The 13,642-nt window shown below is 34.7% G+C and overlaps 1 protein-coding gene across 1 annotated transcript in view; it reads right to left on the bottom strand.

The window, feature by feature from the left end:
- The window catches only part of Cfap47 (cilia and flagella associated protein 47), a 337,765-nt gene that overhangs the window by 3,021 nt on the left and 321,102 nt on the right, over positions 1-13,642 (bottom strand). Inside the window, exon 63 of the mRNA XM_029561230.1 lies at positions 2,434-2,602. Within this exon, the coding sequence (XP_029417090.1) occupies positions 2,434-2,602 (169 nt within the window). The remainder of the gene's footprint in view (positions 1-2,433; positions 2,603-13,642) is intronic.

Below are 13,642 nucleotides of genomic sequence, written 5' to 3'. Positions count from 1 at the left end.
TATATAAAATACATCCTTTAAACTTTTTTATTTGTTTTCATTTGGTGTGTATAAGTGTTATGCCTCTACGTATGTAAGTGCACCAATGTCATACAATGCCCATGGAGGCCAGAAGAGGGCAATGACTCTCCTGAAACTGTAGTTATGGACTTCTGTTAACCATCACATATGTGCTGGGATTTGAACCTGGGTCCTCTGCAAAGTGCAGCCAGTGCTCTTAACCATTGAGTCATCTCTCCAGCCCCATGACATACATTTTATACATTTTATATCACTATATATATATATCTTATACACATAATTTTATATAAATACGAAGATTTTATGATTTGATATTTAAGGTGGGTTTAAATGTTTTAAAATTTATTTTAATTTTATTTATGAGTGTTTTGCCTAAGAGTATGCAAGTGTGTGCAGTGTCTATGGAGGTCAAAAGAGGGCATCAGGTACACTGGAACTGGAGTCATTGACAGTCATTAGCTACCATGTGGGTACTGAGAACTCAAGTCTTCTTCAAGAGCAATTAGTGTTCTTAACCACAGAAACAACTCTCCAGCCCAAACTTGGAGTTTTCTAAGTCTGTTTAGTGCATGTATGTGTTTATGGGAAATGTACACATGTGTGTGAAGGTGCTCATGAATATGTGTGCATGTGCACTGAGGAAGTCAGCGGTGACCATTAGGTGTCACCTCTGATTACTCCCTAGCTTTTTGTTTTAATTATTGAAATTAGAATTTTGCTTTAGTTTTTACATGGTTATATAGTTTGTGCTTGGGTGTGTATGTGTACATGCATGTGCCATGGCATGCATGTAAAGGTCAGCATATAAATTTTAGGAATTGGTTCCCTCCTTCTACCAAGTGGATTCCAGAAAAAGTAATCAGGTACTCAGGTATAGCAACATGCAATTTTACCCACTGAGATACTTTGTAGGTCAAAAATTAGAATTTTAACATATATATCAAACATTCTTAGGCACCATTGACATGTGACTAAAAAGAAAAAAACGTATTTTGAAGTATATTCAGTAATATATTTATTATGCTACATATTTATTTTGCATTAGGTTTACTTATTTAAATTAATTCATTAGTAATTTTTATATTTCTTTTATAATAATTACATACATGAGTATTGTAATTGCACTATTTCTATACCTCTTAGTGCTCTCCACCTGTCCCATGTTCCCTCCCACATTCCTGTCAAATTTTTTGGCTTCTGCTTTAATTGTTATTCTTACATATACAGTTATACATATAATAAAAATACATATATATGTATATAAGGGTTCTAGTCTATCTAGTGGTTCTTGTGCATACCTGATTTTAGGGTTGCTCATTTGGGATTACCTCTCAGTATATTAGTTCCTGTAAGAAAATGATTCTCCTCCTTCAGCATTCATTGATTGCTTGTATCTCATCATCTAGAGGTGGGATTCCGTAAACTTTCCCACAACCACCTTGGCATGTCAACTGTTTTTTTCATTGTGCATATCATATTAGATCACCATAATGTGGTGATTTCATCAAGCTTCCCTATCATTTCTACAATGCATGTTTCAATGTCAACTTGACTCTCATATAAGCTTCATCAAAGTATCTACTATCAATGCAAGGCAAAAGAGGCTCCATTTTATCATGTCTTAGGTGTTCCAAATTCTTAATAAAAAATAAACAGAAGTTGCTCTCTCAATGAGTATCCAAGTTTTTATTGCAACAATATTTAAAATATTTTTTGTTGATGGCAGTACCTAATCATATTTAATTTAAAAGTCTAGAGATTTCTTTGGTAGCAGGAGTTGTAGGGTGATAAGATGATAACATGCTTTTTGGGCCTGTGTACTGAAACTAAACTGTTGTACTATTTTTCTTTTCCAAAATAATCTAAACGTTGTCTTTAGCCTAAAACTTCGTACTACAAAGTATGTATGCAATTCTATAGAAAAACTCCCTTTACTGAATATATTTTCCATACTGTATGTACCTTAACTATTTAGCAAAATATCACTATTTTCTATAGAAATGGTCCAATTTACAATATATTTCTTCAATTCAAAATTATTTGACAATATGTTTTAATAATTTTTTAAAAGGTTTGTTTCAAGTAATGTACAGTCCTTGAACAAAATTTTTCAGAAATGTTATGTGACTACAAATCATCTATAAATTTTGTCTTTGCCATATTTTCTTAACATTAAATGTAAGTAGTTTATTAATTTTTCCTGGCATTAACAAAATTTTCTGTTATATTCAATATTTAAATTATTTGACTTGGAGAAAGGAAAGTTAAACAAGAGAGAGCAATTGAAGTAAAGTGATTTTTGCAAGGCAATATTGTAATTGTCTTGAGTCATTGGGTGGAATATTTTCTTTTTGGTACACTTATAGCTTTTAGTGGCAGCAAACATTTTTCATTCTTGCCCTTATTACTTACCTGTATTACAAGTGTTGCATGATATTTCTTACTGTACATTTGGGGTTTGAATCCTATGACAATGAGAATTCCTTCAGTGTAAAATGGAGGAAGTTTTCCAGAATCAGGCTTTACAAAAAAGTCCTGATCACTTCCTGGTAGAAAATAGGCCACAAATGGGTCATAATATCTGGAAAATAAGCATAAATATAATCCATCAAATTTGATCATTACCTGTGAGAACCTGATGACTTGGTTTGGAATCACAGCTCTATTTGGGTTCAGCAATTCAGGAATTGTACCTCACTTTGTCATTTGTAAAATAAGTAGCCAGAGTACAGTCATCATATTAATGCATGAGACAAGGAAAATATTTTACAAAGGGTTACCCCACATTACATTGGTCAGCATTATCAGTGTTGCTTTAAATATTTTAAAACCAGCACTAGGGAATGATGGGTATATATTAAATTAGTCAAAAAACATAGGGCGACCAGTAGGATTATAATAGCACAATGACAACCAGGAGCTCACAGAAACTCATAAATCCTTCATCTCCTACTAGAGACACTGGGTCAGCAAGAATATAGGGAAGAATGCCCTTTGTGAGGAACCTAGAAACCAATTTAAAACCTGAGATTACAAGGGTGTGCTGCCATGCTTCGTTTCCAACTTTAAAGAATTTTGAGATTAGGTATTATGTAGTTCAGGTAATTCTTTAACTTGTTGCAGAGGGTGACTTAAAAATTCTAATCCTCTTGTGTGCACCGCTGTAGTATGGGTACTGTAGGCATGTACCATTATGACAAGTTTTGTATGCTGGAGATCAAATCCAGGGCTTCCTGTATATTAGCCAAGCACTCTATCAGCCAACCTACATCTCAGCCTAGAGTCCTTTAAAAACTGACACACTAAAATAAACAATGGATGTTTCAGAAACAATGGACTATTACAGTTATTATATAACTAGTATATAAAAGGATATTAAATAATATCAGGAAAACTGGAATACTAAGAAGGAAATTCACACATTCCTAGAAAAATAAAGACTACAGACATTGAATCAAGAAGAAACAGACTATGTGAAGAGACCCATAAAAATATTGTAAAAATAATTTTAAAAATTCTAAAGAAAGTAGCCTCCAACATCAAATAGCTTCTAACATTCATAGAAGAATTCATATCAACCCTTTCAAACTCATTCAAAAATAAATCAACCTTATACTACATCTCCATAAAGTCTAGGAAAAACAAACTACACTCAAATTTATCAGAAAAAGTTACACAATTAGAGATATAAATGACAAAAAACATGTAAAAATCAGTGAAAGCATGAGGTGCTTTGTTGAAAATGTCAACAGAGATTAAGCCACACTACATCAAAAGAAAGATATTTAAATTAAGCAAAATGAAGGATACATTATAATGAATGCTACATCAAAATGATGATAGAAAATGTGTATGAACAACCACAGTCCCAAACTAAGAGGCAGCCTAGGAGGAGAGAGATAAATATCTAGAGAACCAAAATCTCTACAAGTGACTGAAAAGTAAATTGAAAATTGACTATACTAATAACTAGCAATAGGATTAAATCAGCCAGATGGTTTCACTAGTAATTCTACCAATGTTTTAAAGTTATTTTAAATTACACTTTATCTGTGTGTGTGTGTGTGTGTGTGTGTGTGTGTGTGTGAACATGTGCCACCTTGTAAGATCAAAATCAAGGCATCAGTCTTGGAAGCCAGTGCTTTTACCTGATTTAACACTGATCTTTTTCAAACACTTCAAAACTTGAAGATAAACAAAAACTTCCAAACTCATTTAACGAGGCCAGCATTGATTTGTCATTAAAAGTATATAGGAAAGTGAAATGATATGTGAATGTCTCTGATGAGCAAAGAACTTTTTAATTGAAAAACGCACTAGTAAAAACAATAATATAGCACTTAAAAGGAACTATACTCTGAAATTTTGGTGGCTTGAATGAGAATGCCTCCCCATATGCTCCAAGTATTTGAACACTTTGTCTGCAATTGGTGGTGCCGTTTTGGGAGTTTTTAGTTGGTGTGGTCTAGCTGGAGAAAGAAGGTGAGTGTCCAGCTTTTTCAACTTCCAGTTTCATTCTCTGCAACTAATTCAGGTTTGAAGAGATGACCCATCAGTTTTCTGATCTGGTTGCATTTTGCTGCTTTCTGCCATGTCCCTCTGTTGTAACGGATTCTCCACTCCATACCTGCTACTGTCCTTAGCAGCCATGTCATGGCCCTTGCATCTACAAAATTCTTGGGTCTCCACTGCAACTGAGGCTACACCTTCAACAGTGGCTTCCCATGGCCTATCAGGATGCCAAGACTTGGCTTCTTTCCCTGACCCCTTAAGTCCTGGGCTCTTTAAGGCAAATGACCTTGAACTTCTCCAACAGCCTTTTCTGGCAACACAGTGCCAAGCACCAGCTCTCTCCATGACCATCTCACGCTTTGAAAACCAGTACCATATGGGCGACTCCTATACCTGTCTGTTTGGCTTCCAGTTTGAGATATAGCCTTGCTCTCCCCACCCAACACAGATTCTTTTTGCTGGCTCTGAGGAAATACTACCCAGATGATTTCACCTCAGTGATAAAGGTCTCTTAATAATCAGCTAATCAGTATCCACTGTCAAAGTGAAGCAGAAGGTTTCACTTCCATAGATTCTTAATTGAAAATATCACAAAAGCAGCCCTGATAGTCTACTTGCCACAGAAACTTCACAATTTGGGCCTCTTTCTTCTGCGTTTCCCTCAGCATTTTAATTTTCCAAGATCCCACAGAATAGTCCATTAAGCTGTGAGAACTCAATGGCTTTTCCAGGCCCGTGTTCCAAACACTTCCATAATCCTCCCCAAAACAACATGGTCAGGTCTATTATGGCAAGACCACAAATTCTGTTCTAGTTTGCTCTCTGTTGCTGTCATAAATACCATGAACGAAAGTAGCCTGTGAAGGAAAAAGGGTTTATTTCAGCCTGTAGGTTATTATTTGTCATCAAGAAAATACAGGGCAGGAGTTCAGGACAGGAACCTGGAAGACAGAACTGACACAGACATCACAGAGGAATGCTGCTTACTGGCCTGCTTTCTCTGGCTTTTTCAGCTATCTTTCTTATAGAGACTAAGTAATTCTTATATGTACTGTTTGAGAATTACTCACAGGCTATCTATCTCCTTGCTATTTTCTATACGGAGGAACCAAGTCCATCAAAAGCTAGAGCTCAAATTATTTTTAGTTAATGAATCATCCAGTCTATATCAAATACAGTATTCCTGGAGCCCAAAATATTTTCTTGAACAAGTATTACCCAGTATTTGAAAACAGAAATGCAAATAAAATAATTTTATTATCTGAGCTAGAATTCTATGTATGGATGTATTACCTAAAACAATTGCAAATGAGTAATTAAAAACACACAAATGTCCATAGCAGTCAATAGGTGAAAACAACCATCAATTATTGAATAGATAAAAAGGATGTATTATATTCATAGAATAGAGTATTTTTCAGTTCCTTAAAGGAATAAAGCATGGTGTGGTAGCTAATATCCGTAATCACTTCCACTCAGGATGCAGAGGTGGGAAATCTCCCACACGTTCAAGGCCTGTCTGGATTACAGTAGAGAGCCTGTCTCAATTTTTTTAAAAAAATAGAAACAGGTACTAACACATGATAAACAAGGGTGAACATTGAAAAATGGTAAAAGACCATATACATATGACTATTAATATAAAATATACAAATCCCTGCAGATAAACTCACTTAATAATTACTTGGGGATTGTGGGAGGGGAAATAGGCAGTAACTGCTTTATGAGCAGGAGGCTTCATTTTGGGGTAATGAAAGTGTTCAGGTGCTACATAGTGGTGATTGTTGAACAACATTGTAAATGCATTAGGTCATCAAATTGTGTGTTCCCGAATGGTTTAGATGGCAAATTTACATGTATTTTAATACAGAAGTTCTATATTATGTAACAAAGTATATAGTAAAGCCATAATATAATGGTAACATCATAGAGAACTACTTAGATTAACAAATATCTTCTGTTCCAAATTCATTTTAAATAAAATCAATCTTGTTGAATGCATTAAATAATTACACAAACAAAGAAGACAAGATTGACACCAAAACATATGTTAGGAAAGCAAATAGAAGAATGAAACTAGCTCCTTGTCTCTTACCCTGCACAAGTCAATCAATTCAAAATTGGTCAAAGATTTCTATAAGAACTGAACCTCTAAAACAGAGGCAATATAGGTAAAACACTTGAAAATACAGTCACAGGCCAGGACTGCCTAAAAACACTTTAATCACTCAGGAAAAAATACCAAGTATTCATAGATTGGATTGCATGATATGAAAAGGCTTCTGCACAGCAAGATAAAAATCATGTGTCAAGAAACCGTATAGAATAAGATAAATAGCTGCTAATTATCAGACAAGTAACCAATAACTGGAATGTATAAGGAACTCAAAGAACTCCCCCAAATTAAATAACCAAGTAAATAAATGGGATAATGCAATGAAAAGTTAATTTTCAGAGGATGAACTTATTGGTCATATATTTATATACATATTTGAATACTTTAAATAAATCTAGGTGCATATACCACAGAGATACTTGGGCATCTATCCATATTTATTGTAGCACTATTCACAATGATAAATATAAAGTACATAAAATGTGATTGAATTACTGTAGCTGAAGTTGGAATAGGGAACCAATAAGGATATATTATGCTATCATAATATTTTTTTCTTTAGTTTGTAATTATCAGGGACTAAAAATTGGGCTTAAGGTACTTAAAGCTTCCTAGCATCTTGCTCAGATGAGCCTTATAAATCTCAATGCAGGGAGCTCCCTGACTCTGGAAATGACTTCATTATTCAGACAGTTAATTTTTTACACACCTACAAAAATATGCAAAAATAACCAATAAGCCTAATTTTGGAGTTGTAAAATCTTATAGACCGAGAGCATAATTATTAGTGTCATATTCAGATACTTACTGTGGTTGGTGATTAATGTAGAACATGTTATAATTATCTCATGAAAATAAAGTTCATTTATGAAAGGTTTAGAAATTAATTTGTAATGAATCTGTGTTATTTAGAGCAGAAGTTATAAAATATAGTATCATTCTAATATAGCACTATGACCTATTCACATGTATTTCAAATGTCAATTTTCTGTAATAAACTCTGGAAACTAGGGAGAAATGTTTTTGGCTAGCAGTAAGCTATGCAATTTATCCTTATCTAATAGATTTTTCTCTGTTCCTAAAACAAAATTTTTAAAAATCCTGAAAGCCCATTTTAGAAGTTATAAAAATATTGCTGCATGTCTTTACGTGTGGATAATAAACAAAGTTTTATCTGTTATTTATTGTTTCTGTCACATCAGATTTCAATGGGTTATTGAAATAATCTTGGGAGAAGATGTCAATCAACATAGAAGGATTTAGAATGGCTTCTAGAAAGATTCTGAGTAGACTATATCCTGGGACCTAGAAATTTATTACATGGGGGAACGGAGGAGGAGATCCTATATTGGAATCAACTGCAAAGCCTGTTCTGATGATATGGGAGAGATCACATGATGGGATGGGTAACTTCCCTTGAAACATAACAGCACTTGCTGGTTGTGAACATCAGTGCTCACAGAGAGTTAATTAACTGGGACAACCAGATGTTTCACTCCTGTGTCCTCTGTGATGGCACAGGTGTGTTAGCATTCACTGGAGGTCTAGGCCTTTGTCAAAGCAGAAGAGAACCAAAGAAGAGATGGAATTAGCTTTGATGAAATGCAAATATGAGAGGACCCAGGACTCTAAGAAGCTGTGGGGCTTGCCATTGAGCCACGAGAGTTAGGGAAGAGAACTTGAGAATGAGAGGAGGATGAACAAAAGAGATGTCACAGAAACACTTTGTCTGAAAAGGTAGAAAAAGAAAAATGAGGAAGTCCAGAATAAGAAAAAAAAATAGACGTACAAGCATTTACAGAGAAGCACAGCTGAATAAGCCAGACAAAAATTGAGCTTCTCTGCAAGATTCTGTGTGTTTTGTTACAGAGCAGGGTTGGGATTACTGATACACTACTGAAAAAATATCAAACTTGTGGCTGGTGGATGTATTGCTCACTAGTAAAGTGCTTAGCACATGCAAGGCTCTAGGTTCCACCTTCAGAGCCCACCTAAGATGACCACCTTAAAATAAAATACTATTTCTGAAGGAATTTCAGGCATGTATAGAAAGCATCTTGTCCTGCGGGGTCTGGTGGTACAGTCCTGTAATCGAGCTACTACGAGGCTGAGGCAGGAAGACGACAAGCTCAAAGTCTTCTTATATAACAGTAAAATTTTCTTAAATTATTATTTTTTTAAAAAAAAACTACAGTCATTTTTATTGCAATAAGAGAGATACAAATTAAACCCACAATAAGGCAACCCTTCCCACCTTTCAAGTGTAGCCAAAATTAAGAAATCTTACAACATTAGATTTTAGAGATGTGGCTAAAGAGGACTCCTGTATACTAATGGACAGTGATTTCCTAACAGCAGATTCACTGAAACCTGTATATCAGCAGGTCCCAAGCTGGATGTGCTCTGTTATCTTCTGCTCAGATGCACAGATGTGTGCCAGACAGCACAACAGGTCCAGCTATGACAGAAGGCCAGAAGTCCCCTGAGTGCTTATCATCAGGGGAATGTAGAAGAAGAGCGGACCTAGAACTAAATGTGTCAGTATGGTTGCATCTCAAAAATACAGTCTTGAACAGAATAAGTAAGTTTCAGGATAAACCATATCATTCGATACTATATTTTTTAATTTTTAAAAACCAGACAGCACAACAGGTCCAGCTATGACAGAAGGCCAGAAGTCCCCTGAGTGCTTATCATCAGGGGAATGTAGAAGAAGAGCGGACCTAGAACTAAATGTGTCAGTATGGTTGCATCTCAAAAATACAGTCTTGAACAGAATAAGTAAGTTTCAGGATAAACCATATCATTCGATACTATATTTTTTAATTTTTAAAAATTTTAAAAATTGTTTAATAACCACACAATTTTCTGAGCTAGGATGCATCTCTTACAAAACTGGCTGTACATTTTTAGGTTTACAGTTGAATTATTACAGCTATATAATATTGTACTCAGTATAAACCCTATAAGACATAAAACTAAATGAGGCTTTAACCTTTAAAAAAGATCTCCATTTGATTATTAAAATACAGTTTCATACAGAAAAAATCATTTTCAATGCAATTGACATTAAGATGTTTGCACATGCGTTTCTAATCTCTAGATATCTGATTACTACTACTCACAATCGGTTACTTTCTGAGCTCCTTGGCATCTGAGCATGGATATAAAGTCATCAGGTAGATTTCAATAGTAATGTTTTTCACATATACTAATTAATAAGGAGCTAATTTTTATGCTTTGAAGAATTATTAATTTTTTTTTAAATTTAATAACCAAATGATTAAAAGAAGCATTTTATTACAGCTTTAACATATTCAGTAACACATTCCAGAGCAAGGATACATCTCTTTCAAAAGTGGCTGGAAATTTTTAGGCTCACAGTTGAATTAATACAGTTATCCAATACTGAACTAAGTATAAACCCTGTGAGACATAAAATTGAATGAGTTTTTACCCTTTAAAGAAGATCTCCATTTCATTTTAAAATATGCTGGGGTTTTTTGGTGTTTTTTTTTTGTTTATTAGAAGAAGCATTTCATTACAACAGCATTAACCTATTCAATAACATTTTTTCTGAGCTAGGGTACATCTCTTTCAAAATTTGCTGTATATTTTTATGTTTACAGATGAATAATTACACTTGTACAATCTTTTACTCATTATAAACTCTATAAGACATAAAATTAAATGAGTTTTTAACGTTTAAAAAGATCTCCACTTCGTAGTTAAAATACAAAGTTTCATACAGAAAAATTCATTTTAAGGAAATTGACATTGAGATGTTTGCACATGCATTTCTAATCTCTATATATATGTATATGACTGTTACTGGTCACAGTCGCTTACTTTCTGAGTTCCTTGGCATCTGAGTATGAATATAAACTCGTCAGATAGACAGCCTTCCTTTCCCACTAGAGCCACCATCCTCTGTCACCCCTGCCACTGTCCACTGTGTTGTCAGGACCTCCATCTATTCCCCCCATCTGCCTTTCTGGTAAATCTAGTCAGCCAGAGGTCCCTGTCCCAGGAGGATCAGCTGTTCCTCATCTACGGCAATCCATTGTCAGTATTCCTTTGGATAGAATTGGGGTCTGTTGTTCATTTTTCCAGTAGTGTGTTGGGTTACTGTCTGGAAGAGCCTTTATCCTTCCTGGCCAACAGCTCGTCTGAAGGTATCACCTGTCTGGCTTTGCTGTTTGTCAAGTAACTTTTAGTTATATATATGTATGCTCTTATGATATTATGTTGGCCCCTTTAATCTTTGGTTATACTTCCCTTTTGGGTGTTTAAGGACATACAATTGGACCAGATAAACTGATTTGTTTTTACTCTTGAGGTCATTTGAGGATCTCTTCCTCAGGGGTCCCATGGGTTTGGGAGGAGCCCCTGGCTCCTTTCTTTTACCAGTTCCATCTATGTGAAGATAAGTCAAAGGTCCTGCTCGACCATTGTTGGCTTCTCTTGGAAGCATGGAGGAAAAGATTCCTCCGTGTTGACCCTCCTCTTTATAGACTGGACACTGGTTCAAGTCCATCTGGTGGGGTCAAATTATTTTTTAAAGAGAATTAGAAATGTAGTTCAGTAACAGAATACTTGACTAGAATGTGCAAAGCTCTATGCTCAATCTACAATACTGAAGAAAAAAATCTCTTAATGTATATGGCATTCCTTAATTACATTTATTTTGCCTACAAATGACAAAGCTAGTGCTGAGTATTACCCTAAAAGATCAGAACTGTTTATGTGTTAATCACCCCCTGCTGCATGAAGAAACTTTGCTATTTTGCTATGTTCCCTGAGCCTTAGGTCTAGAGGTTGCATTGTAGATGTGTCACTTGTGAGAACTGCCTTGTAGCATAATCCAAAATTGCTAGCTTACATGCTAGGAATTCATTTAGTTTTTAATTTCTATATGCTCTCTGAAATTAATTGCATATAATGGTCATGGCCAGAACATAGCATACTGTTGGGAGGTGCTATTATTACGGGCACAGCCATTGCTGCATTAGGCTGTGGCAGCTTGCCTTGACTTAAGCATTGGAGAAAGAATGCTTCCACCCTGGGACTTTCCCTGTGCTCTCTGCTTCTATGGTCTGAGTTGAAAGGCTATGCTTCCCTGATTAATTGGCAGTCTTGGAAACATAACCAAAGAGCTCTGTTTCAGTTTATGGACACCAGAGTTTCTCAGAACCGTTAGTTTGGTTTCTATATAGAAATAATGAATTCTAATAGTTGCTAAGAGTAATCACAAACACTACACCTTATATCTAAGATATTATAAATATTATGTAGCTTAATCTTGGATACTGTAAACTTTGGGTGAGTTTCGGTTGGTGAAGTAATGTATTCTTGGTAGTAACATAACGTATCCTTGGTTATTCCTTGGTTACTTTCTGTTTAGTGATGTATCCACAGTTATTCCTTGGTTACTCCAGATCTGATTCCTATATAAGCTTGGTTTGGTTCACAATAAACATGGACTGACACATAAACCTCTGCATCCCCTGTGTCCTGATTTCTATCCGTCGGGGTCCCCAAGCCCATCAGGCTTGAACTGTGGTCACTGCACTGTGACAGCATACTACTATTTCCTAAGATTTACATCAGAGGTCTTTGTGTAATTCATAATGTTCAGTCACTTTACTTTTCTTCTTTTCTTTCTTAGAAATAGGATTACACCATGTAACTCAGGCTACCTCTGATTTCTCTATGAAATTACTTCACGTTGGCCTTGTACTAGCAAGAAAAAGTGAACAGAATAAATTATCCAATTTATACAATATTCTGATGGGATTTTGGATTCCTTAGTAATTCTACATAGCTCATTGACTATAAGAGAGTTCAAGAGCTGATTTCTTTTTCACAGTTTGAATGAATTTGACAAATATGGCTTTATGTACTAGAACTTGTTATAAATTCACTCATCCCTAGGAAAATGTTTATTGAAATTCACTGAAAGAAGTCTATTTCATGTTTCTCTTTGTTCTGTGAATTCTCTTAAACTTAATTAAGACAGACATATATCCGAGTGGAAGATATGAGCACCTTGTAATTTGGAACAAAATGAACCAAAAGATGCTAATAGCTCTATTTAAAATTAACTCACAATTGTTTGATTATAATAAAAAAGAATGGATTGTTTTCCTTTTTGATTCTTTCAAAAATACATACTGCTACTTTTTCATACTGATAAAAATTCTACAAAATAAGGAAGCATATCTTATTGTGTTTCATATTGAATCATATGTCTTATATACCATGGAATAGCCACAGATTTAGAAAGAAAAGAACTTCAAAAACATTTTAAAAAATCAAGGAATCAATGAAAATAAATTCTATGACAACTGAAGAAATTGACTTTCTAACTGGTTCATTTTTCTTAAAAAGACTAGTAAAAGTGAAAATGATTCTCTTTAAGGGGAATCAAGAAAGTAATCATTGAACTACTAAGGTACTGTTCTGAAAACCTAAGACATAGTTGAAATCTTGACATTCTGTCTTTGGAAATAGGAGGCTAAGTATATCTCTAATGTATCAAAATTAATATTAGTATAATCAGAGTTGATACAATTTAGAATATTATTTTAAACACTATGAGAATAAATCGTAATGACACTTGAATAAAACTGGATATTTAGAGGAGCATAATATACTTCTGTTCTCTCTTTGTGATATAAACATGGTCCTTGGTCTTTCTCCAATTAATTGAATAAGGCAGTTTTCAATTAAATTGAGACAAAGTAGGCTATTGAAAACAAAATGTCAAGATGAAATCTCATGAAATTTGCAGGCAAATGGATGAAACTAGAAACTGTTATAATAAGTTAAGTAACACAGACTCAGAAAAAGAATCGAGATATTTTTTCTCCCTCATATGTGGATCCTAGAATCACACCCTGATAAGTGAGTTTGTATCCAGACATAACTACAGGAACCAGGATAATGGAAAGGAACCAGGGAGGTAAAGGAAAAGAAAGAATCTGAAAGAGA

The sequence above is a fragment of the Nannospalax galili genome, unplaced genomic scaffold, assembly GCF_000622305.1.
Source record: "Nannospalax galili isolate Female #2095 unplaced genomic scaffold, S.galili_v1.0 scaffold1733, whole genome shotgun sequence".
In the NCBI taxonomy this organism is placed as follows: domain Eukaryota; kingdom Metazoa; phylum Chordata; class Mammalia; order Rodentia; family Spalacidae; genus Nannospalax; species Nannospalax galili.
This window is presented reverse-complemented; position numbering and strand designations above follow the sequence as displayed.